Source organism: Myotis myotis, unplaced genomic scaffold (genome assembly GCF_014108235.1).
Source record: "Myotis myotis isolate mMyoMyo1 unplaced genomic scaffold, mMyoMyo1.p scaffold_m19_p_2, whole genome shotgun sequence".
Classification (NCBI taxonomy): domain Eukaryota; kingdom Metazoa; phylum Chordata; class Mammalia; order Chiroptera; family Vespertilionidae; genus Myotis; species Myotis myotis.
Genome location: NW_023416324.1, coordinates 42,210,281 through 42,238,057, shown reverse-complemented (window position 1 = coordinate 42,238,057; position 27,777 = coordinate 42,210,281). Strand labels below are relative to the sequence as shown.

The 27,777-nt window shown below is 38.7% G+C and overlaps 1 protein-coding gene across 28 annotated transcripts in view; it reads right to left on the bottom strand.

Annotated features, from left to right (window-relative positions):
- Window positions 1-23,336, bottom strand: part of NFIA (nuclear factor I A) — a 369,092-nt gene extending 345,756 nt beyond the window's left edge. For 13 of the 28 annotated variants that reach the window (XR_004974445.1, XR_004974444.1, XM_036352903.1 and 10 more), the window contains exons 1-2: window positions 22,927-23,335; window positions 16,964-17,495 (exon numbers count right to left, since the gene is read on the bottom strand). Coding sequence is in view for 21 of the 28 variants with exons in the window: in XM_036352903.1 (XP_036208796.1) it covers window positions 16,964-17,495; window positions 22,927-22,953 (559 nt within the window). In the remaining 7 variants the exon portion in view is untranslated. Of the gene's footprint in view, window positions 1-16,963; window positions 17,496-22,926 lie in introns of all 28 variants that reach the window. The other 15 variants (XR_004974447.1, XR_004974446.1, XM_036352907.1 and 12 more) reach the window with 6 other exon arrangements.
- Window positions 23,337-27,777: the final 4,441 nt, after the last annotated feature.

The following is a 27,777-nucleotide window of genomic DNA, read 5'->3' as shown; positions in this document are numbered from 1 at the left end:
AGAATTAAGTAATAATTAAATGAGGTAGGATTTCACTGATAAGCATTATAGTGGCTGCTATAAAGTTACTCTGTACCAGTCAAGATCTCTCCACTACACACCATCTAAACACACACTCCTCACCACCTGAGAGGTGTTCGACCAGCCACACCAAGCAAGAACAATGAATACTCTGAGAAGGGCCATGAATTCATTGCGATAGCATTAACTACATTATAAAATTAGAAAATAACCGTTTTCCACAAGATGCTATAATTTCAGTAATTAAATATCCCTTTTAGAGATTGATAATACTCTAAGGGAGAGAAAAATTAGAGTGTTTCCTAATTCAAGTTCTTAATAAACATAATTTTAGTATAATTTTAAGAAAGAAAAAAATAGAGATATTTACCTCTTATACCTGACTAGTGTTTTTGTCAAACATAGTTTGAGTTATTGAATGAAAATTTACAACAACTGAACAGGTATTTCTCCTTCCCAAAATTCTTATTACCTAATAAGCAATTAGCCATACATTGATCTTGACCTAAATCTTACACTTCAGAAATAAAAATGAAAGAAATTTCAAGAAGATATATAAGAAAATGCAAGTTTCCTATTAGTATTAACAGAACAGTGGTTCTCAACCTTCCTAATGCCGTGACCCTTTAATACAGTTCCTCATGTTGTGGTGACCCCCAACCATATAATTATTTTCATTGCTACTTCATAACTGTAATTTTGCTACTGTTATAAATCGTAATGTAAATATCTGACATGCAGGATGTATTTTCATTGTTACAAATTGAACATAATTAAAGCATAGTGATTAATCACAAAAACAATATGTAATTATATATGTGTTTTCCGATGGTCTTAGGCGACCCCTGTGAAAGGGTCGTTTGACCCCCAAGGGGGTCGCGACCCACAGGTTGAGAACCGCTGAGTTAGACGATGCCCTGATCCTAGGAAGCACACTGGGATAGCCCATGCTTTATACCACCCTGCAAAATCAGGCTGGCACACTACCTTCTTTGCAGCTTTGAGATTCAATTAGAATGTAAGTGAAAAAAATTGCATTCTAGTTTTCATTCCCTACTGGAATATTTTTGGTGACTGCTCACTAAAGAAGATGGGCAAAATTTCATCCCGTTCAGCATTCTATGAAGCACAAAAGAAGACTTTTCACATCTTTTTAAAGCAAATTAATTTTCATATGATTTTACAAGTTGTTGTTTCTCAGTATGTACCTTTAAGGTTTTGGCAAAAAAAAAAAAAAAAAAAGGAAAGAGAGAGATAAGATTTTCTGTTAAATGCTGCCATTATCCCTTGCTGAAACCAGTAGGAGCTTTTAGATATGAAAATGGGGCCAGAAGGAAACACTTTATTGGAAAATCTGCAGTGGCACAGTTTTGATAATGAACATGCCTAGAGAAATAAAATCATGCATGCTGTATGTGTTGGGGGGGAAGAAACTCTTATCTTCAGTTGGGTTCTGTTTCCCTTAGAGAGGCTTATGTTACCTACAATCAATAGGTCTCCAATTAAACAAAGAAGATTTACATATGCTGGTGCATTTTGGAGCTAATGAAATTGGTCTAACAGTTTTGATGTGAGAAAAGCATTGGATAGGAGGGGAACTTTAGTAGTTTACCATATATAATTGGGCCCAAGTCCTTAATTCTGATTTCTAACTTTTCTACTACTACCGCCTGTGGCCTTCCCCAACTTGGGGTAAGTAACGATGCCAAAATACACCTGATTCAGTGAAGAGAGACAGACAAAACTTTAAATGCTCTCTAGAGATAAGGATACGACTGACATTTTCCCTTTGGAGGAAGAGAGCATGTGATCCAACCCCGCCTCCCCCAACACCACCACCACAACCAAAGTGTGTCTATCCTAAGGACAGGACTACTTCTTTAATCAAGATTATGCTCTTTAAAAATTCAACAGCATGAAATTAAATCCCTTTGTCTCCCCTCTAGCTGGGTACCTAGCACATAGTAGGTACTTGAGAAATAAATGACTGTTGTTATAAAGATGATTTTCTTACATAAGCTGAAGCAATGGTTATATTTCCCTATCATCTTTACAGGGTAAACAGTTCAAATAAAAGTCAAGACCAGGATCTTAGATGGAAAAACAAATAGCCTGACAGTTTTCTATAGATAAGTCTGGCATCACCAAACCTTTATTTTCCAAATTATAATTATTCACATATAAATAACTCCTTTAGGTTAACATGCAACTTTGGATTTTGGTGAAGAAACAGAAATAAGTTAACATAATAGGGTGAGAAGGGAAAAATCATTCTCACACAAAAAGTTTAGGCTTAAATTCAGTCCTAAGGTGAACACCCAAAAACTATATAATATGTTACCTAGTTTTAAAATTCAGATTATCAGCTTCTCACTTTTTTTTTGTTTTGTTCAACCCATATTCTCCACTTAGTCCCCAGCTCAACAAAAATATGAGCAGGCTCTATGCACTCCTATGGGGAGGTACACAAAAAACTAATACAATCCAGCCCCTGCTCATAAAGAAATCACAGCCCAATTTGGAAGACAGATCATTTTATGGAACAAGAAGTGCTAATGGTGAGTACTGATATAGTGCTACCAGGATTCTATGGGAATGTAGGCAAAGAGCCCTTAAATGCTGGGGTGAAAAGAAGGCTTAAGTAATATTAGCCAATTAAAGGTGGGTGAGGACATTCCAAGTAGAAGAAATAATACAAAAAATAAAAAGAGAGAGAGAGAGAAAATACACACACACACACACACACACACACACACACACACACATATTACGATACAAAGTGTGGGTAGAGTCTCATGGGAGACAGGTAGGAAAACAGGGTGCCTCTGTATGTTCCATGCACTAAAATTTTCACTTGTATCTTTGCATGTGCTCTCTTCAGTTTCAAGGTTAGTTGTGTTAACTGGTTAACTCAATCCAGAAAGACAACTCAATCACTTTAATTATCCCACATTTTTCTGCAACTTTCCCTTGTTTAAATATTGTATCTATTTTTTAAATATATTTTTTATTGATTTTAGAGATGAAAGGGAAGAGAGAGAGAAACATCAATGATGAAAGAGAATCATTGATAGGCTGCCTCTTGCACACTCCACACTGGGAATTGAACCCACCACCAGGCATGTGCTCCAACCAGGAATCAAACCATGACCTCCTGGTTCACAGGTCAACACTCAACCACTGAGCCACACCAGCTGGGCTGTGTCTATTATCTTGATTAAAAATAAGAACATTCAATAAAGTATAGCACTGTGAAAGGGGGCTCACCAGAAGCATGAGACATTCCCCAGCACTAATTCCTTAAGTCCTGAGCCCCACTCAGACTTTAGCTCCTACCTCCGAAAGCTCAAGGGTCCAAGGCCTGATATGTTCGTTTACTGAAACATCACCCTGGTGGGAGTATGGAACTGGGGATTCATTCCAAATTTAAAGACAAGCAATCCTTTCTCCACATGTTGGACAATGAGAATACACTATAAAAATATCCTTCTAAGTAATACATTAGAAAACAGAAAATGGGGTTACATTGCAGACCCATAATTCTAATCTAAATATATATAATTTTAAAAGATATAACATTAACACTGTTTATCATGTTGTTTTATTCTTACTAATTGAAATAATGAGAGATTAAAGAAAACATAATAAGGCCGCATATGTAAAAATGCTATTCAGGATTGTAAGAAAATAAGCTGTGTAGAGTGGTGGGGGTAAGGAGAGAGGGAAATTAGTAGTAAAAACAGAGATTTTCAAACTTTTAAAACTTTCATTGGCTGTAAATAATACACTCTTAAAATAAAGGAAATATCGATATTGTTAAAATCATCAGGTGAATTTAAGAATTTGTATCCATGTGGCTTATTTAATCTGAAGACAACACAGTTTTCCCTGGAGAAACTGAACTGCTAACGTCCCATGAACTTGATCAAGTTCGCCTCACTTCTCTTACTGACTGTAAAACAAAGAAATCTGTCTTGAGTTTCATGATGTCCCACATGTCACTGTGACTAATCCCCAGCCATTTTTATTTACAGCGTTCAGATGAGTTTCTATGACAATCCCATGCCATTCTCAATGTTACACACGCATTTTCTGCCTTTTGAAAAATAATTACAGAACAAATCATTTGTTTTAGTCTCTATACAAAGAAAAGCTCACATATTTAATGGCTGGAGAAATAGACTTCACTTTCAGATCAAACAACAAGCAGACATAACAGAACCAAAAAAAAATCCAATACCCACTGTGTGGGACCACCAGATTGTTGTTGCTGTTTGTATTTCATTTATCAGACACGCAAAAGTTCTTCTCTTTCCCACCACCATCTGTACACACTTTCCCCAAAGACCTTCACACCTGTCCCATTAACACACAAGCACACACTCACACATACAGGACCTCGTCTATGCTTTCTGTCTGAATGCATATTCGTATCTGTTTTCTTTTAACAACAGAAAATTAGGCAAAGCAGCTTGAGACCTTGGACAATTTAAATCCACTTCAGTATAAAAGTCTCAGGATTGCTAACTTTCTCTGGAGATGGAGCAAAACAGAGACTGTAGGTTATACCACTGGGACTTGACTGTTTTAGGAACTACTACCAACTGCCAAATGAATTCACACGGCTGGCTCTCCCAGGCCTTCCTCTCCTTGCTGTTTTTCATTCCCTCATTCTCCTGCTGTTTAGTTTTCCTATGACTCTGTTTTATACTTCAGTATTACTAGAAAGATGTTCTTTAAAAAAATAGAACTTTTTTTTTTTTTACCCACCAGTTTTCTTTAGAGAAAACATGCTACAGTGAACTATCAAATAATAGAAACCACCTGTGCCCTCTCCTGTGTCTGCTTGGATTTTCTTTCCACTCACACAGATATATTTGACATAAGAAAACAAAAAAATTTAACACTGAGGAGAAGTATCATCAAATGATAGAATTCCTCAACATACACCAATTGCACAGCAATATAAACAACTGGTTCTGTGAATTATTAAAAACTCACACAGGCTAGTGATTGGAAGAATTCTAATTTTAAAACAGAAAAGCTTTGAAGTCTTAATTTCTTTTATTTTAATCCTCACCTGAGAATACTTTTCTATCTATTTATTTAATTATTTATTTATTTTTAGAAAGAGAGGGAGAGAGGGAGGGAATTATTAATGTGAGCGACACCTTGATTGGTTGCCTCCTGCATGCGCCCTGACCAGAGCAGGGGACTGAGACTGCAACTGAGGTATGTGCCCTTGACCAGAATCAAACCCGGGACCCTTCGCTCTGAGGGCTGACACTCTATCCACTGAGACAAACCAGCCAGGGCTGAAGTCTTAATTTCTGAGGAAATTACATCTAAGATGGAATCAACTCATTTCATCACATTTTCTTTAGCTTTGTATAACTGGCACCTAGCACATAGTGCCTTAAGTGCTCAAAACATGTTTGCTGAATGGAGTTGCCAATGACAGGGTAGACTTTGTCAATAAAGGCAACTGAAATAGCTCTTCTATGCCAACACCAAACAAAAAGCATCCACCTGGATGCAAACAATAACAACAGGCTACAACTGCTCTCCAATGCATGCAAGGGTTTTCTATCTCTAGAGCTGCTGGGATGTGTGGTCTTAGTTTCTCACCTGTTAAATGAAGATTTCCTCCAACGTGTGAAACTCTGAATCTAGTAACAAACCAGAACAAGCTCTGTTTCTCACTACTTCCCACCCCCCCACCCCGCCCGATTCTCACCAGGGACTTGCTTTGATTGATTTTAGAGAAAGTTCGGAAGGGAGAGAGAGAACATCAATGTGAGAGTGAAATATTGATCGGTTGCCTCCCACATGCACCCCAACTGGGTATGTGCCCCGGCGAGGAATCAAACCTCAACTTTTTCAGTGTACGGGACAATGCTCCAACCAACTGAGCAACACCAGCCAGGGCTCTCACTACTTTTTAAGCTTCAGAGAAAACAAAGTGCTTTCAGCACTATTACATACTTCCAGAGAGCACTTTTTATCCCATCCAAACATTCAGAGGTAGAGCTTAGAGAGTTGGATACATTGAGAAACACATTAGAAAGTAAAAACAGGCCACAGAAAGGTCTGACCTCATCACCAGATCCAATCACTTACTAACCATGTACCATGGACATGTTACTCAGCCTCCTGAACTGCATAAAAGCAATTGTAAAAGCTCCCCTCCCTAAAATGTATGATTTACATGAAGAGCTAATAACATAATGTATAAGAACAGCCAATTTAAATATTACAGAAGTTAACAACAGGAGCCTGAGGTCTGACGGATCTGGCTTTAACCCTGGCTTTGCCACCTACTGTTGGCATGACCTTGAGTGAATTACTAACCCTCTCTGAGCCTCTGTTTCCTGAATAACAGGAGTAACCCACAACAAAAGTCATCTACAATCTCTATACACCCCAGCACCCAACTTGAAAAATTTTCCAAAACTTGGAGAAGTCCAAAAGAAAAACAAAACAGGAACAAAGAAACCCACATATAACCAAAGAAACTCATATGTACAATTTAGAAAACCAACAAAGCCAATCCTAAGAAATAGCACCCACATACATAAACTCCTTGAAACGGCCCAAGTGCTTAAAGAGTTTGTAATAGAATGCTCTAGTACAAAGCCAAATGCACTGTTGCAGCTGCTCTGTCCTCACTTTTAAACAAAGTGATTGATAGGAAAGGCCAAAAATGAGCATCTCTAAACGTGAATCTATGTTTTTCTCCAATCTATCTGTTTCCCTCCAATTCTGCTATCTCATGACATGTCTCATGACTTATTCAGCATCATACCCACCTCAGCACCTCCTAGACCAGTGGTCGGCAAACTGCGGCTCGCAAGCCACATGCGGCTCTTTGGCCCCTTTAGTGTGGCTCTTCCTAAGCCTTAGGAGTACCCTAATTAAGTTAATAACAATGTACCTACCTATATAGTTTAAGTTTAAAAAAATTGGCTCTCAAAAGAAATTTCAATCGTTGTACTGTTGATATTTGGCTCTGTTGACTAATGAGTTTGCCGACCACTGTCCTAGGCTCAATTGCAAATAAAGTAAAAAGCTATGTATAATCAGTCTCTATATAGCAAAATTGAAAATGTCTCTCTTTGAAGAATTACAAAGCTTTCTTAAACCTCTGACCTTTCCAGAGAAATCAGAGTCACTGTAGTTTAAAAATGTAGGTGGTAAAAGTACAAAGGATTACATTTATCCATTTTGCATGTTTGCTGTCTTTTCTGAAATGAGGGGCAAATATCTTTAGAACAATTAGTTCTTCAACCCTAACAATTCAGATTGCAATATCCTCATTTTCCAAAAAACCGTATACATCCCAAGCTCAATGAGATGGCACTTTTCTGTTAATCTCTATTCCCCCTTCCTTTTAGAGAAAATCTAAACTACATGAATCCCAGAACCTTTTTTTTAAAAAAATAAGACTTTTCCTATACAGTGAACAAGCCTAGAAAATAATAAAAATTCATCTGAATATTCTTAAACCACCCCCGTAATTCTTGATTAGCTTGGGGGGGGGGGGGAGGGATTTCAAAAAGTACATTTAAACAAAAAAAATAATTCTTAATAAAAGTCCTTGTCACATTTTAAGAGGACATACAATAAAAGTATTGCAAAGACTATCTTTTGCTGACAGGAACATACAACAATAGTTATGCTGTTAAACAGCATCCAGTTACAAAGACTTCATTCTCAGAAGTTACTTGAAACGACTCTCCAAAAGAGAACCTCTAACATTTAAAAGAGAAGAAAAAGCCAACTAAATGAATCAAACAGAAACATTAGTAACTTAGTTATATTTATGTAATATGATCCATGCAGAAATCTTGCCACAGTTATACAAAGATGCAGACAAGCTTTTGCCAAAATCTTATCAAGAATCCTTGCATCATCTTAAATGTATGTAACCCACTTATCTTCAACTTCCCATTACTTAATGCCAAAAATATTTCCTCAGGTATACACACTTTTCCATCCACAATATTTGTAATGACTAATATTATTTTTGAGTTCTACTGCATAAAAAAGATATTTACAATTTTCACTGCCACTTTGCTATTATACCTAAGCTCATACAGTTCTGTTTAACAGCATGCTTTGAAGGTTTGCATGCACATACATAGTATCTTACTTCCTCATTCTATAGTAAGCTCTTTAAGCATCTCCATTCCTCATTCATTTGTAATGTTTAAAACATGCCATGAAGAAGGGCTTGATGTCATCCCAACACTGAAAACCATCTGTCTAGAACCTTCCTTTGCCTTTCGTCATTTTGCAGCCAAAATTTTCACCGAAGTTGATGAGAATTTGTCATCCTAAGAACTTGTAATGTCAGCTTCTTTGAAAAGCAATGGAATATTTGAAAATGACAATAATGGGATCCTATATATACAATATTCACTTTATGCAGAACCTTAAAATCAGATAACTAATCCCTTTAAGATTAAAACACACAGTATCCTAAGTGCTTCCAACAGAAGAGATAGTCCTCCATTCCCCATATTAAGTAATGTGTGCCTGATTTTGATAACTAAATGAACATTGATATTGTGGCACCACAGTTTCTATTGGATAATAGAATCTGACCAATACCTTTCCCTACCAAAAAATTACCACTTAGATCAAGCTATGTGACTCACCACAGATACATCTTCCCCCACAGCATGAACATGCTGCACTACCCAATCATGGGCTGGCAAAATTACAAAAGGAAATAAAATCACCCAAACCATAGCAACAAAGACAGCAGCCTGACAAGGGCAGATGCTACACAGACATACATACAAAATTTTGAATAGTATTTACTTTTTAAATGTTTTATTATTTTTTATTTCAGCTTACTTTTTTAACCCATAGAGTACTTCAAAAATAGCTATTAAAATATTTGTATAAATATGTATGCTCTGAAAACTGTTTATGTCTGAAATTCACAGTATTTGGGACGACCATAAACACCAGAGACATCATAAGGCAGGCAGTATGGAACGGGGTGGAAAGAACAATGACTGTGAGTCCTAATTTTTAATTCTAACCCCCTTTTGTTTCCAATTTATTCACTTTTATTCACAAACCTAAATTTTCCTCCTCCAGCATAAATGATAATCAACAACCCTAACATTAAGACTTATTAGCATTTCTTAAAAAGAAAATTACATTTCTTTTATTCATTATTGGTTCCAGTTCAGCAGCATACTTTTTTTAAAAAATCCTAAAATAATTAATATGTAGAACCAATGTAGTAAAAATTATTTTGCTGGTCTTTTTTTTCTATTTACCAATAGAAAATTCATGTTGAGTGAGACTGAGTTTTTGCACTGAAGTCATTAAGAACTAATCTTGCCTAAGCTTAAAAAAATGAATATAAGGGCATTAAATAAATCCATCAATAAATCATTTAAGGGCATTAAGATAAAGCTTGTCCCTATTTTAAACTTTTTTCCTTTCTATTTTAAATTTTTTTTAAAAAATTTTTTTAACTAAAAATACTCCATTTTTGCTTTCTTTTAAATAATTATACACAAGGCCACAAGGTCTTTATGGAATAAGTTTTAAATTTTTAAATCTAATCATTATGGGAAGTTACTAATATACATCTCATGCATATAAGAAAATGTTTTTTAAAAATCTACCTAGTAAAATATTACATGCGACTCTGATTTTTAAAATAATGCTTGCTTTAATTCTCAATGGCTTCCCAAAGCATTTAAACCAATTCAGCTAACTTTATCTTACCAAAAAGAATGTTTTTAATCTTAAACCTGTGTCATAATGTCAAATAGAATTCACTAACTTCAACTTCCTAAAAACAAAATAGAACAAGTCATTCCAGATTGTTGACCCCCACACTGACAAGCCCCAAACCATTTCTCCTTCTCCTAACCAAGTGCAGCCTCATTCTGTGGCTAGACCTGAACTCTGCAGTAAACTATCTCTGTGGCAAAGGTTTGGATTTTGACTTTTTATTGATTCAAGGTAGATGTGTAATACCATTTAAATAACAGCCAACCCCAAACAACAAAATAGAAAGAAGGCTATAGAATAGATTTGAATTTTATTTTTAAAAGCAAATAACTTGGAATCAACAAGTCTGAATTTAATTTTGCTCTAACTTGGCCACTCTGAGACTTTATTTTCATCAGTACAAATGGAGAATGTATTATTTATTCACAATATTGCTATGAAGTTTTTAAAAAAGAAGAGGAAAGGGAAAAAAAGCTACAGCATAGGGCAAAACTTAGTACAGTGCTTGCCATAAAAGAGACATTCAATAAAAGTTATTTGTCTTCCTTCCTCCCTTCCATCCATCTCTCAGTTGATCAAGGCCCAAAATATCTATCACTAGGAAGGTATGCAAAAGACACAAAGAGTAGTAAGTTTAAAGTTTGCAAAGAAGATTAAGCTGTTCCACTTCAATCTCCAGTTATTATGACCACCCTAATCATTTCTAGGTTTGGGATGAGCAATATATTACATGTCAAAGAAGACCAACACTTGCCAAAATACATAACACAAATGAACTTCTTTCCTTCAGTTTTATCTTGTTTAGCTTAATCTTATTTAGCTTCTTTACAAACAGAACAGCAAAAAGATCTCTGCCATGAAGCTGCTGCAATTTGTCATTTGTGGATTTATTTCTTTGCCTCATAAGCCATGTTTATTTCACTAAAATGGGAGGACAAATTCCATTAGATAAAATATACTTTTACACTGTGGAGTTATCATAACAAAACACACAACATTGTTTTCTAATATTTGGGGAAAACCCGGGGGGGGGGGGGGGCTCATTTCTGTCTTTGCAGCAGCTATAAAATTCTGGTTAAGTTTAGGGACACTAAAGTTTGGATCAGTAATTTGTATCTTACAGTTGCCTTAGTGGCTGACAGCCAAAAAATAGACAACAGTCTATTGTCACCTTCAAAGGTAAAATGGTAATAATAATAAACATCTCAATAGCTCCTTTACAAGTGTATGTGTGCCACAAGTGTCCCTAACTGGAACCCTAAATACTTAAAAAAAAATTGTGAAACTTTTCTTTCTAAAAATTTGCACAGAAACTCCAAAAGCCACTAATAGTCTTTCAGTCTAAAAGAAACTATGCAAAAAAAAAAAAAATGTGGGGAGATTGATTATAAAATTCTCTTGATATCTTGTTGCTTGGGATCCTCTTACAGTCATTACTTAAACCAAAACACTTTTTAGAGCATCTCCATTTGCGATTAAGTTCACGGTTTTATGTTTCTCTTAACAAAGCATGCCAGTTCATTCATTCTCTTCCTCCTCCACCTGACTTCTTCCTCCCCCTTACCCCAGCTCCCAATGATTTACAATTTATAATATATTGAAAAGTAAGATCTAAATAACCATGGAGAAATTGTTGCTGAAATGGTCATAAAACAATGGTTAGCACATTCACTGCATTCAATCTGTATTTGATGTTTTTTTTCCTCCTATTCTAACCCTCAGAATTGTTTTCAATAATCTATATTAACATTTGTGAGCAATTAGAACTGTTGTTGCTTCTGTGCAAGTTTTAAAAGCCGACAGGCTGTTCTGCGTCTTCTGGAAGCAGCTTGAGGCCTTAACTAAGTGAAACACCAGTCCTACTGTGTACAGCAGTGACCACAACAAAGGCTGTGGTTTCTCCCACACTAGCCCTAAATAGGTTTAAATTAATGCTATTCATCACTGGGTAGAAAAAAAGACAAGGCAAATCCAAGCCAGCAGCATTGAGAAATTTCTTACCAACACTGAACCTCTTCAGCCATAAATGAACTGACCTCCTCTGTTACAGGTTTACACCAAAACCACTCTTCCTCCTTATTCCTATTCACTCTCTGCCTCTGAATGTCCATCTTTTTCACTTCATTCTACATAAAGGATACTGTTACTAAATTCTAGATAACAGATATTTTTACTATCCTCAAGTTACACAGAAAACACTCCAGGAGATAAAAAGCCATATTTATCTCAAGTTTGTCGATTGTTAGTGCTCTCTCCTTTGAAGACTTGAAAGACAAATATAAAGATAAATGAAGTTTTCTAAAATTGTGTGCATATACCAATTATTTACAGTAGATCAGTCAGCCACAAAAATCTATCACAAGTTTAGTGTTAGGTTAGAGTTAGAATTTGAGGTAGGGTGGTACTTACTCTATTAATTTTAAATGTATATTAGTCTTATTCCTTCTTTTTCCAAACACAGTTTATGATTACAAATCACAGAAACTAACTGCACAGCTTCCAACCAGGGAGTTTTTTAAGGCACTGAAGAAGTTTAATTACATAATGTCTAGTCCTAGACTTGAACATAAACACATACACACATATACCAGCTAACAGAATATATGGAATGTAGTTGAGATATGCAATACTGCCATATACTAATGTGGTTAAGTTATCTAAAAATAAAGAAATTTTTGTAATTAATTTGACATAAAATAATAAACTATAACAGTCTAACATTTACTTAAAAATTGTTACAATAATTACTCTCTATGTATTGATAACATTATGCATATAGCTACACTGTATTTAAAGTACCAGCTTTATTTAAAAAAAATAAAAAGAAAGAAATCATTTCCACTGCTCTAAACAACACTCTGTGTGCAGCCTGGATGTGCACACACATGCACACGATGCACACATACGCTCATACACAGACACTCCTAATCTTACACCTGTTCTGAAGCAGTAGGAAGTGAATTCTCAACCTGTCAACATGACCATCTGGTCCAACTGCATATCATGGCTTTCTCTATTACTCTATGAAGGAATGGCAATCACGAAGCCAAAATAAAACTAAAATGCACCTAAATGGGAGTGTCTCCTCTCTCTCTCTCTCTCTCTCTCTCTCTCTCTCTCTGTCTTTCGAAATGGAATAATACGTGGCATATCAGAGCAAAACTCACAGTAATGTAAATAATTTAAAATGAGCATTCACGCTGGCATAATAAGGTGAATAATATGGTACAGGTGATACGGTAATCAGTAATACTGCAGTACAGGTTTACAGGACAGGTACCAGAATTCCGAGACATGGCAACAGCTCTTTCAGTGAGTGATGGGACCATTGCTAACCCTAGTCCAAGCAAAGCTAAGTAAAGGTAGTAACAAGGGCAGCATGAAAGCAATCAGTAACTATTGTACTAAAACATCACCATGCAAAAAAAATGTTCACTTATACCTTAAAACTAACCAAGTACTCATGCTACCAGTAGGACAAATTCAATTTTCTCTGTCACTGGTTAATTAACAATGACAGCAATTAGCTGGCAAATTTTGGTCATTTATTTATCTTTCAAAGTAAATTTTAAGACCACTAAAAATACTTCCAATCTCAGAAAATTCCTCATATGCAAAAAGTGAGGATGCTCATTGTGATTTAGCGCTTGGGCCCAACTTACAAACTAGCACAGGCCAAACTGATTTAAACATAATTTTATTTGTTTAATTTTTATTTTTAAACATCTCCAAGCAGCTGCTTCAGAGCTTTCATTCTACTCCACCACACCCCCCCCCTCAAAAAAAAGCAGGTAATAACTATGAAAAATAACGTGTAACACTGTCATTCTGTAGTGTAGATACAACAACTTACCTCTAATGCAAGAGATGCGTTCTTAAAAATCTAACTTCTTACAAAATTCAACTAACTCAGCTGAAAAGCTCCCTAGAATCTGATTACATTACCAGAAGTTACACAGAAGCAGTTTAAAAAAAAACAACAACAACAAAAAACTCTCCAGAAAGTTCTCGGTTGAGTGCCTACTAATGAACAAAGGTTAACTTTATCTAAAAGGTCAAATGCCTGGTGGCTAAGGTTATGACCTTAACAACTTAAATTGTGACCTTGCCACGTGCCGGGTATATTGTAGATTCTGATACAGATCATCTGGTAAAGACTGGTCATAAATTAGCTTTACTGTTACATGCCCACAAAGAATACCATTTGCCACAATACCATAATATCTCCAAGTTGCCATATGATACAGGGGAAGGACAACTCAAATAGAGACCAAACTAAAATGAATATGCTCTTTTATACTTTTAACGAGATGAAATTCTCAGGCTTTTGGAATCACTCTGATTTCATTATCCTTGTTACTGTTTATCAGCCACAAAATTCACACAGTTCGAATAGCCCTGGATTTAGAGGAAAAATTTGGAATGTAATTTATGTATTGTATTTTAGCATCTCAATAAGTCTCAGGCTAAATCACCTCTGCGTTTTTTTTTTTAAAAAAAGATTGATTCTGCATTAGTTTCCAGCATTTACATGTGTGTTCTAAGATTTCAACTTCCTACCAAAGAAGAGGCTGAGAAATAAAGCAATAATTGTACACATTTTTTGGAAGGAAAAAAAACACCTCCCTTTTGTGGCCAGCTATGGGGAAAAAAAGGAGACTTTGGGGGAGAAAACAATATATAGCACTTTAAAGAAAGAGAGAGGTGGGGGGAGCAGGCTGTAGGTGAAAAGGCCACAATGATTTTGGCATGTTTCTTGAAGCACGTTTCAGAGTCTCTGCCTCCTGCCAATACTGGCAAGTTCTCAAAACTTTTAAAGAGGTAAAAACATTGTTTAGTGTTTACAAATCTTCAGTATTATAACAGATGCTTGTCAAATCAGTAGTATGTAAGTTGACCGGCCTACCTCGTATTTGTATTGGCAGCCTCCCTTCCACAAATAACAGGTCTCTAAATCTCTTAAACCAAATCTGAAATATTTTCAGACAAAAGGCCCCTAATATTTCCTTTTGCAATCATCCTGCAGTGCGTACAGAGAAGCAGCCATTACTGCGCTCTGCTCCGGCAAAACCAATGGCCTGGCACTTGGCTGGCGTTCAGGCCTGACAAGGGATTCTGGGATACATCAGGAAAACCAAACCGAAAGGTAGTCTGATCCATGTTGCTGTCAATAAATCTTTCATAAGCAATAAGGATGCTAACTCTCCTAAGCAACCGTCTACACATCATTTTACCAACCTCACCCTTTAAGGATTGAAACAACCAGCAACTGTTAGCTCAAGGACTTGGAGCAAAAGCACCCGTAACAGCATCAACAACAAAAGAGAATGCATGTCATGGCAATAGCTAGAGAGGTTGCATCTCTTAAATCTAAAGGAAATGTTTACATCTAGAACCTAGAATGGATACTGCTCACACCGATAAAAACATAACCGGTATTTCATTCTGATGGCACCTTTAAGGAAGTACAAAACATACCATGATGCGCATCACCTGTTGGCACCCTCAATTTTCAATTAGAGCATGACTTATAATTTATAAAATACTTACTTCCGAAATATTAAAAAGATTAAATACATTTTAAAAAATGTTCCCTGACAGCACTTAGAACACCCATATTTTCTTTGCACCTTGCCTTTCCTTATAAGAATCTCCACTTATATATGCAAATAAATTTTTAAAAAATTTAACTTGGCTTTTTCAAAACACAAAACAAAGTAACAACAATGGGATGGTAAAGGGGTTAAGAAAGGACTACTTTTCCTGTGTAAAGGTCATTTGAGAGGTGTGCCTTTTCATTACCGCCACCCAAAACTGTCTGAAGCAACAGGCACTTCTTATAATTACATATAAACATTTTCAGAAACCCAAACATTTTAAACAGTTACAGATCACATCCTCTAAAATACTTATCTGTCCCCTACCAACAGAATGCAAATGATGATGAGGCATGCTTGCAAAGTTAATTTCTCCAGTTTCTTATGTAAGGAAAGATGGATAACAAAAGTTCTCTTTCTGAAACATATACTGAGAAAAATAATAGAGAATAGGATTTCAGCTCACTTCTTTAAAATATAGCTTGCATCCTTATAATTAAAAATGTTTTGCAAAACAGTACAGTGTTGATTTTACAGATAGAATCTTCTCTCTCCTTTGTGAAAAAAAATATGTAATTATATGAACCCCAAAACAATCTACTGGTAGGATTCCACAACCTTCTTTCTTCCATCAGGCTCAAGTAACTGCCATGAAGGTGATCTACCACGACCGATATGTACATATAAAAAGTCAACAAGTTACACAAGATCTGAGCTTTCACATAACACAATGAGCCTTTTGTCTAAAACAAGATGAAAGGAACAAAGTAAAAATGCATTATTTTATCCAGTCCTCAATAGTTTTATCCTCAATGCTACTCTAACTGCTGTGATATGCATAGGTAAAACATGCCCTGAAAACAGCCCTGAAACAATAAATACTTTTATTATAAATCAAAGCAACTCACTAAACCAATTATCAACATGGATTTCTCAATGCACTCATGCACTATACTGGTTGGTTACTTTTAAGGTTAACCTCTCCATCAATTACTTAAAAGAGTTGGTTTGCTTTTTCCCTTAGCTATCTGAGACAACACTAAAAGTTCCTAAATACAAAGCTACTAAGTCTGCATATTAATGTAAATCTTTTTCCCTCATAAATGATCAGCAATTTAATAACAATAATCTCACCTCCAACCTCATCTTAATTAGCAAGGTGTTCAAGAGGCCCCCGTAGGTTAAAAACATTCCCAGAAGAAAAGCCACTAAAAATATTGCCTCACTACCAAACCACATGCTTTTTAACTAGATCCGCTTGCCAGGTAAAATACACCCTTTATTACAAGAGTTTTTATGAGGTTTCTCTGCCCATCATCAAAAATTGTGATTTAAACATATCGCATAACTGACTACCCGACACCTTTGGTAACACCACTTGCCAAAAGAACTCAACTTAGTGCGAATTCTCTCAAAGCTCTGCTTTTCCATCTGCATGAAGGTGGCCCCCCAGACACCGGGGCTGTTCTGACTTTGGCCCACCTTTGAAACCACGCTGTGCATGTGCACAGGCACATACAGGGGTCATCAGGAAAGAAACACACACAAGAGAAAGTGGAAGGACTTCTCACCATCGCACTTACCTGCTGCATGCACAAAGTATGCCAAATATAAATCGAGTTCCTTAACAGAAACCCCTATGTGATGGGGCTGGACACAGAGCCCTGGATTGGAGCACTGCGGGGACTTTACAAGGCGCTCGCCATCAGTACTTTCGAGCGGAATACCTTTAAATAAAATCACCATAACCAGGTCCAACCTCCAGACTTTATCTGCCTGGCGGAGGCAGTCAATTCTTCGCATCTTGCCTTTCTGGTCTGGGTTGGAAAGGACACAGCATGGAGGCTTTTTCCCTGTAACTGTAAGCACAAAATCCTCTCGGTACTCAGGTCGGATATCTTTCCGTAACTTGGCCAGAAGTCGAGATGCCCACTTCTGCTTGACCTCTGGTTTTTCACTTAGCAACTCGTCCTTCACGGCTCTCTCTTCTTCTTTTGACATACGCTTTTCATGTTTTTTGAAGTATTTTCGTTTTCGGGCCTGCAGGTTGAACCATGTGTAGGCGAAGGCTCGGACGTGGGGCAGAAGGGCTTCGATGAAAGGATGGAATTCATCCTAGGGAAATGAATATAAACAAAAGTATAACTACACTGAAAACAAAAAGAAACAACTTTTTTTTTTCAGATGGTCACCGTAAAAAAAAAAATCTTTATTTCACTTGAAATTTGATGCAAGGATTAAATTACCAAAATCGTATATAGAATCCCTACGGGAAGTCCAAGAGGGAAAAAAAAGAAAGCGACCGGTATTATTTCTCACAACCTCAAAGATGAAAATTGCTAAAAATTAAAAAATGTTTTGTTATAGTCACCAAAGCATCCCAGGTTCTATGGTCCAGTCGTCATTGCAAATCCTTTAGCTAGTAAGTAAAGTTTATCGAAATGCTTATAACAATATATAATCCTAACCCTATTTCAAGGAAGGCATATCTAATTTTGCTCCAGCCTTGACCTCACTACTTGTAGTACAGCCAGGGTTCAGCCGCCAGATTGGCAAATCCTAAACATTTAGATGCCAGTCAATGTTTATGGAAGTCTAGGAGCAGAAATCGTCTCCGCGATCAATGAAAATAAAGACTTTCCCTCTAAAAACACTGTATGTAGACTCTGATCTGTGTCTTAGTCATTTTGGTAACATCTGAATTCCTTTTTAAGTATTCCAGTTGTACATAAATATTTTTAGTCAAAAACTTAGAAAAATATGTCTGAGGACCACATACAAAAGAAGAGATGAATCTGATATTCATCAGACTAAAATAAAAGATCTATGTCCAAGACATAATTTCTGATATTATGGGAATGAAACAAAAGGGGGGGGGGGGCAAAGAAAAGCGTACATTCCAGATAGTAAACAGAATGTGTCACTGTGACAACAGTGTTGCAACTAAATACATTTAATTTACTGATATGATTGTGAAATGCCTTCAGTAATGATCATCCCTTAAAAAACAAAATAATTATTTAACTTTTCAAAATAATATTTCAGGCTTTTCCTCACAGGAAAAAGAAGAACCTGATATATTCAATGTTTATGAGGCTCCAGGAAAACCGTCATCGTTGCCTCTTAAAATTCAAGTAATTTGAAAATAAAATGGAATTTAAAATTTAAATTTTAAATAAAAATTTAAATAAAAATTTAAATTTTTCTTACTGTTTTACTGAAGATGTTTGATTCTTTTACTTGACATTTTCTTAGTAAATATAAAAGTAAAATTAAAGAAAAATTAAACAGTAACCTCCACAAAGCTTTCTCGGTACATCTAACTTTTGATTAACCAACCCACACTAATCTTACATAACTTTTCTCTGCCGTACAACCCCCCAAAAAGATAAATTATTTACTTTCAAATAAAAGAGAATAAGAAAATCAAAGAGATACTTGATGACTTTTTTAAAGGGTGTAGGACAGATAATATTATAAAATGCATTCTTTTTCAGTTCGTAATATCCATCTAAATATATACTTTGGAGACAGCATTAACTGCAGTGTCCAAAATACTACTACTATTAAAAATTATTAAATTTTTAGATGTTCAAATGTAAACTGAATGGTTAAAACTGGTAAAATATTTTAACAATGAAGTCTGTTAAAATATAATAAATTATAATCAATTATCTAAACTACATATTATTGTTTTGAAAAGTATATATTAATAAAATACATAATTAATCATTTCAATAAATGGCATTTCTTTTTTTCCTCTCTGAATAAATTTCAGGCTCTGTATTTCAAGTTTAACTTTGAAAACTGCTCTTTTTCAATAAAAGCATCCAAGAAGAAGTCAGCTTTTATAACATGTGAGCCTTCTTTAAGTGAAGAGGGAACAGAAAAAAAAAAAATGAATTATATTATCCTTTACCAAAAACCCTTAGCGTTTTTCAATTTCTGATGTTTGAAAAATCTTTCTTACTGCCATACTATAGAAGAGAGAAAGGGGGGGGGCAATTTTCAAGTCACAGTTTATCTACTAAGATACATGCCACACCACAAAGCATTTAAACATTACTAAATTCTGAGCTCATCCTTGAAATGCTCTAAAATACATAAATTTGGAGTTTGAAATGGTCCTTCACATTGACTGATTTTATTGTCTACATAGGACATCCTAGGGACCAAGGCCGTATGGCATTATGCAAAGAACTCATGGAGCCTACCTTAACTACAAAGCAAGCTTTCACCAAAAGGAGGATTTTATTTTAAAGTCTCAGCCCTATTTTATAATGCGAAGAATAGCATAGTTCCAAACAATTCATATTTATGCTAAAACATTATCTTATTAAAAAGCTTTATTAATAATAAACATTTTAAATAAGCATTCTAATATGGCATTTAAGTGCTCAAAGATACTCCCAACATGTTTCTCGGAGAACGGAGAACTGCGTTCATTCGTGTTCAAGAGGATTTTGTTTACCTGCCAACCAAATGCCCATATACCCCATCCTAAAAATCCTTAAATGAGGTCAACTATATCAACTAAACATTAAGAATAATCTAAGTCCACATTTTTGCATCAAAAGTTTTTACAACTTATTACTCCCCAAAGGTTTCAAGAATGCGCCAATAAAAGTGCACAATATTTTGTATAACTTTACACACATGCACAATTAAAGTGCTAGTTATCTTTCTCAACTCACAATTAGAAATATTCCAAAACATCAGAACTAAAGAATATCATTCACTTGTAGGAAATGTCCAGGTATAGCATACATTAGATTTTTAAAAAATAGTATGCCTTTACAAATAATGTTACTGCACATATAGCCATAAGTTATGTAATATTTCAAAATAGTCAAGAGAAAACAAAGAATGTTTTACATGTGTACTCAGTGAGAAAGTTACCGGCCCCCAATAAAAACAAACCTGAAAACCTGTTTCCAAAGCAATATGACTTTCAATCAGCACCTTAAACGTTGATCAGTTTGTAAGTAAGCCAAGTTTAAGAACCACTGAATGCTGGCATTTCTGGGATTACTTCTCAAATGTTCACCTATAAATTTCTACTGTGTTACCATGCTGTGGCCAGGTACATGGTTTGCTTATGATATGCCTGTATACTAAAATAAGATGTCTGGCATTTTTCTGATAAAGTTTTTAAAAATTGCATACACGTATATGGAGTTTAATCTTTCATTGAGGGTACTTTTATCCCTGTGCTTACTGGACTTTCTTTAGAGACCAATAAGCTACCTGAGTTTTGCTTTTTAAAAATTGGCTCTAAAGCTCTATAAATATTCCATCAGGTTAAATAAATTGTAAATCATTTTTTAAAAGAAGAAATCATAAAATATATGGCCTTCATTTGCTATTTAGTATATATTTTCTTCACAAACTGATATACTAAGTAAGTGTTCCTCTTAGTGGTGCTTCCAGAAGAAGGCCTAGTGAATGTATCAATCACACTGCCAAATATGTTTAAAGAAAAAAAAAACAACTTTCTTAATGTGATAATAGCTCATAAACCAAGAAAATCCAACTTTGTTAAATAACTAACTATACCTTGGGCCTACATAGATACACAGGTATCCTATGTGCACCATCTCAAAATATAAATTTAATTTTGAGAGCTAACTTGAGAAGACGCTAATGTATCCTACTATTGCAGCACACTGGTATTATCTACAAGTTCTATGTGTTGCAAACTTTTGCCAGCTAGAACTTCAGTCTTTGAATCTCAGCATTTTCACTGTGGTCCTTGCAACTCATTCAAATTATCTTACACTTTGCATCTTATCCATATGCAATTGTGAACTTTGCCAGAGTGGTTGAAAAGTTTCACTCCATACTTCCACAAGTTACTAAAATAGGAACTTTGGAAGTTTGTTAGGGGAAAATAAAAAATAAAAACTTTTACAATAACTAAAAGCAACTGCTATCCATTATTAATGCTAGGCCTAAATCCTAAACAGACCATTTCAACATAAAATATGCATTTAAGAGTCTTCTGAGATCAAATAACCAGTATTTTTACTGTTAGATATTGCAATATGAAGAGATGTCATGTGGGAAATAAATCCAGACTCTACAGAGGGGAGGAATATCTATTGATACTTTTTAGCCTTCCAGAAAGTATTCCGATTAAACCGTTATCTCCTGCAAAATGAAGGCAAGAAGTGGTAGCAGGTTTTTTGTGTGTGTGTTTTTTAGGGAGTGGTGAATAAACATTTTATATGAAGCATACAACTTCATGCAAGTGATTAATGGTCAGATCGCAATGTACCAAAACAGTATGAAGGCTCACACTTATTTTTCTTTCCTTTTTTTTCCCCACCGCAAAATCACTTTTGACTTCGTGCCTTTTAGTCAAAGAAAATAATATATTCAAAAGGGACCAGATTTTGGAGCCATGAAGTAGCAATATTTTGCCTGGGGGTGGTGCAGGCAACAGAGAGGTGGAAAGGGAGGGCATGGAGAGGAGGGGTGGTGGGCGAGAAAGACCCACGCTCCGAGTTGAATCGGATAAGAAAGTTGCCCCTGTCCTGCGCGCGGAGCGTACTGAGTCGCGCGGCGGCGGCGGCGGCGGCGGTAGCGGGAGGCGGTGGCGGGAGGCGGCGGCGGCGGCGGGGGGAGCCGAGTCTGGCCCGGGCCGCCGCTTGGGCTCGCGGCCGGGAGCCCAACTCCGCCCGACGTTCCCCGGCCCGCGGCCTCCGCCGCTCGCCAACCTGCGCAGCGTGGGCTCGTCCCGGCACCGAAACTTTCACTCGGGAAAGCAAACGGGAGACGAGCGACAAGAACGCAGGCTCCACCCGACCGGCGCGGGGGACGCGCGTCCATGCAGCCCTGCTCCGCGGAGCCCAGGGGCCGGCTCACCGCCGCCCGCCCGCGTCCGAGGGGCGCTGTCCCGGCCGGGGCCGGAGACACCGGCCCGCGTCCCTCCCGCGGCTGGACCCCAAAGGCTGACAAACAATAAACAAAAGTAAGAGTTTGGGGAGGCTGCTAGGGCGCGGGCTCCGGGAGCGGGCTGTGGGCGCGGGGACCCTCGTTCTCCCGCACCCGGGGCTTCCAGATGCCCGGAGCGTGCGGGGTGTGCGGTGGGCGCCGTCGGCGGCCCCCTCCCCGGGCGCCGCGGAACTACAGGAGCCGGCCTCCCGGCTGCAGAAACGCTGAGTCCAGATTTCAGCGTGTCATGGTCTGCAACCCGCGGGAACACGTGCGGAGCGTCCGAAAGCACCGCCGTTCCGCAGTCCGGCGCCCCGATATTAATTAACGCATTAATAAGAGGGCGCCATTAGCCATGTGCCCACACAAATGGCCGTGCAAGAGGAATGCACCCGCATGGAAACAAAGTTACTTTCTTAAAGCTGTATTTCTCCCCCCTTCCCCCCCTCCACGAGCACACGCGCGCACACACACGCAAACATGGGCACACACCAAGACACATGCCCCGGGCCCAGCCGACGTGACGGACCCCGGCACCCCCTGCCCAGCCCCTGCTCAGCCCCCCGCCACCCCGGCCCCCCAACCCCTCCGCATCCCAACAGCTGCTTACCTGGGTGAGACAGAGCGGAGAATACATAACTGCCGGGCGGTGGGCTGTGCGTGTGCGTCTGGGTGTGCGGTTTGGAGGTGTGCGTGAGTGCGGGTGAGAAAGGAGAAAGAGGGAGAGAGGAGGAGGAGGAGGAGAGAGAGAGAGAGAGAGAAGGGGGAGAAAAAAAATCAAGCCTGCTTCTTGCGTTCACATTTCCAACTCGGCTCAACTGCAGCCAGCCAGCGCTATTGCCGCTCCATGAGCTGAACTTTAACCCCGCCTAGAGTTTCCCTACACTCCACTATACATGCCTACTGTACGCGGGCGTTAAAGGCATAGCGCACCCTTTCCCGCGCCCGCGCCCGCCCGGCCGGGTGCCCGTGAGCTGCCCGCGCGCCCGCCTCCGCCTCCGCTCTGCACCGCACCGCACAGCCGCCGCCCGCTCGCGCCGCCGCCGGGGGCGGAGGGGGGGCGGGGGGAGGGGGCGGCTGCGGCGCCGCGCGGCCAGCCCGGTCCGAGCTCCGCGGCCGCTCGCGCTCGCTCGCTCGCTCCCTCTCCGGCTCCCTGGCTCGCTGGCTCTCCCGTCCCACGCCCCCCCACCAGCCCCCCACCCGGTCCCCGCTCAGCGCATTACTGGGTAACGCGGTGAGGAGCAGTTACAGTCTGGACTCCCGGGCAGCTATAGGCTGCCACAGGATGTGCTTAAGCAAACAAAACTACTTTTCCTCGTCCCCATCCCCCAACTCCCGCCGCAGACCTTCGCGGACCTCGGGGGAGGACTTGGGCAACTTTGCCAGGTGGTCTGGTACCCCCCGGTTCGCGGCGTGGGCACCAGGAGACCCTGGGACACGGCCTGAGGGTTCATTTGCATGTATGCAAATTTTCTTTTTCTTTTTTTTTAAATCGGACCTCCTAGGTAACTTTTTTTCTCCTCTGAAATGCGGTATGGCTCAAAAGCCTTGTAATCTCTCCAACGGAGCTTTCTGTGGGAATAGATCGTCGGCGGGCGTCATTATGCACAAAATCCTGCAAACTTTGCGCCGCTTAAGTCCGATGGCATTCAGGAGCGGGGGTGGTGGAGAAAATTTTCACACAGAAGATTCACCGGATTTGGGGGTGGGGGTTGTCTGGAGAAAGGGAGGCGGAGATTAATGAGCGTTCTCCCTCCCAGGACTGTGAAACGAAGTGGGTTTGAACACAGACGCCATAGAAAAAGTTCTATCACGTTCAGAAACAACAGTGGTTTAGCTGTGACATCTTTTTCTTTTTAGGAAAAAAAAAAAAATGTTAATGGGATGTCCCCTTCGGGAAGAGAGATGATTCTGGTCCGCAAACGCGTGCCCAGAACTGGACACAGGCTCTGATGACCATCCATGTGTCTGGAACACCTCTGGAAGGGTGCCTTTTAAGAATCCCCTTTTTTTCCTCCCCCAGGTAATAGTTCTTAAAATGGAAAAGAGCTTCCTGCAATTATTTTAGGTTTGCTAAAGTATTGTTTTGGCAGAAAAGGGGGGTGGTTTTTAGGGTTTGGCAAGTTGCCAAGTAAGCCTGCTTTTCCAGTTTTTTTTTAACCTCATATTTTCTCTCTAGGCTCTCCTCCCTACTTGGGGGGGGGGGGGGAGTATAGCTCCTTCATCCAAACTCCCATCCCATCTCTTTCTCCTCATGTCTCTCTCATGCTAGTTTGCAGCCTGCTGCATTTGCTAATCCTTCTCAAAATTCCAAAAGGAAAGACCAGTGTATCACATTGAAAGACACTGGCACCCAGACAGGGGACTCTACACCTTGGTAGAAGTTACAGAGCTTAGCCTCTGAAAAGAGGAAATTCACTGTAGGAATGCCCACTCTGCAGGTGAGGGTCAAGGGGAGGTGTTAAAGGCCATTCTCGTTCAGCCTCCTCCCCCCCCCCCCCTTTAAATGAAGGGGCAGCAACATTGGTACAGGGGAAATATTCTGCATTTGTCTAAATTATTTTATGCTTGTTCTCCAGTTAGTTTATTGCTAAAATAAATGCTGAATGGTCAAGAGACCATTGTCACACTCCCCGATTCTAAATATTCTTGGACATCTTTCAGATTATTTATTAAGAGGTGAGGGGAAAGAAGGGCTTAAACCTTTAATAGGAGAGTCCCATTTTTCCAAACTAAACAACCGCTTTTCCTTAGTTCCTCTTGGATTTCTGCAGGGGAAAATGTCCTAAAAGCTAAGCCGAGTTACAGAGACAAAATCCCTGGCCACAGAACCTTTGCTGGGATCTATAACTTCAAGGCGCTCCAAGTTTCCTCGATAGTCGTTTCTGGCTGACAGTCCCAACATGTAACTGAGGCACAGTGAGAAGTTATTGTTCAAGTATGTACTCTTGGGAAGCTGTCTTCCAGAGCAGATTAAAATCTTCCTTTTGGTGTATTAAAAGATAGACTTCACATCTGCCTCCTTCCAAAATACCAAAGATTCTTACTTTTAATTGAATCTCAAAAAAAAAAAAAAAAAAAAAGAACTGGCACGTCGCCCTAGTTGAAAAAGAATGGAGAAAAGTAATTTAATGCTGATATTTCTACTTTAAAAACTTCTTTTGTTGCAGCAGTGGATGTGCCCGCGATTTCCAGCTTTCTGTGGTTAGCAATATTATCTTAAGTAACTTTTGGCGCCCTTCGTAAGACTTTTTGGATATGGGACGATTGTTTGCGCCCTCTAGGCAAGGGCTGGATCCAAGTTCAGCACCAAAGCCCTTCACATCCGCTCCTGCTTTCTCTCCTATCTCCGCCAGCTCCCACTCCCTCCCCCGCGGGAGGATGGGGGGAGGGAGGGGGGAGGCGGGGGAAACACTACAAAGTACAGTTCCAACTACAGTCTTTGGAAACACGACTGAGAAAAATACAGTAGAAGAGTTACAGTTACAAAAAGGCTTCTGGTAACTTTCTCTCCAACAGGCATAAATTTAAATACACACACAAAGAAACAGATGTTTCTCAAAGGGCAGTCTGGGGGTAAAAAGCATTCCCAATTCTCTCCCCTCTTCCCGAGTTGCAAAAGTAAATCCTTGTCCAGAGTTCACAAAGATGCTAAGACACTTGAGAGAGCGAACAGGGGTGGAGGGAAGAACGAAGAGGGAAGACATAGAAAACAGTATAGGAAACACAGGTGAAGGAGGAAAACTAGTTTACTGCAATCATATAAATGCCCTATTGTTAGGAAGGATAAACCCCTTATTGGAAATAACCGCTCCAATCATTTATTTTGCAAGTGCTGGGAGGCTGCCTTGAAATGGGGTTGTCTCCACGCAAAAGAGGCTCCTGTCATGCTCTTGGCTATCCATATTCTTCCTGGCACAGAGCCCAGCCTTGCATTTACTGTGTTTTATTTGCAGAAATGTTACCTTGCCAGTTTTAGTGAAATCCTCTTAGATATATAAATTACGTCAATAAGGTTTCACTTATATGTACATCTCAAATACCTCTTGTTTTAGAGGTCACTTAATAGGAAGATCTTATTAATATGATTTAGATTTTAATGCCCAAAGCAGTAAAGGTAAAATTGGGGTTCATAAGTGACAACACCATTAACTGTTGTTCTTACCAAGGCTAACTTTATCACTAGCATTTTTCAACGTTTTTCTTCTCTAGTTTTTTGACCTGCTGGTCACTGGTGTGCAGACTTTTCTTCTATGCTTGTATTACTAAATTGAATCATGTTGCTGAACTGAGCATGCAAGTGGATTCTTACATCAAATTTCCAAACTGGAGTTGATGAGAAGGCCTAAAGCCTTGGGAAATGGCTCCATGGGATATAATACAAACATGGGAAAGAGCCCATATTATTTTCTACTCACTCCTCAACAGAATTAAGTATCTACTCTGCTCAGAGGGAAGGAAGAGATGGATATATTTTAGCCAGAGGCTGCCAGTTACTGTCTCCAAGATAAGCTACTGCAGTAGGTTTCCACTGGATTGGTGTCAAAGACTTGTCCAAGAGGCCAGATTCCAGCTAAGAGTTAGCCAGTCAGCAACTTTCCACACATACCCTCCACAGGGGTTTTTGTAGTAACAAGAAGAAATGTGAATTTGGCCAGTCGTAATATACTATTTGCTACTGACCATATATTTAAACAGCAGAATTCAAAAGAAGTCAAGAAAAACTACTTTCTCTCCCTCTTCCTTTCAAATGTAAAAAACAGCTGTCAGTCCACCTGCGAAACATTCTCTCAGGCTTAAAACTTGTTTAGAGTTTCAAAAAGGGAGGCTTGCCTATTCCTCCAAAGTACTGGAAAAACCAAAGCTTCTAAGATAATCAGAGCGAGAAGTTTTGTAATGCTGAATATGCAATATACTACTTCCCAAAGCTCACTACAGTCCCATAATTTAGGGAAGTTTTTAAGTCACACATTTTTAAAAGTTGAACCTCACCTTCCAGGACAGTTAACAACTTTCCGAATTTAAAAATACTAATCCATGCAAAGTTAAACATTTCTCTAGCAGAAATTTTCTAACTTTTCCAAAAAGACAATGAAGAAAGCATAAGATTCATGCAAAAATCCCCCCTCCGTGGTTTTTTTTTTCTTCTTAAACTCGAAAACTCTTTCCTATTGTGCTTGCTAAAATCCGGAAGAGCTTGTAGCTTTGACAGCTTGAACCACACCATCCCTTTCAGAGCCGCAGAGAACTTCAGATCTCTGCCCCGCCCCCTCTGGCAATTGCGAACCATTGTACACCCAAGCTTTCTCATGATTGGATAAAGCTTTTGTCAATCTCCCCTATTGTCCCATTGATTAGAGGATGGAATCGTCAATTATTCTCCGGGTCCAGACATTTCTTTTCGGGTTAGGTTGACTGCTGAGGCCAGACGTCTTTTTACAGAACAGAGCAGCACGTACAG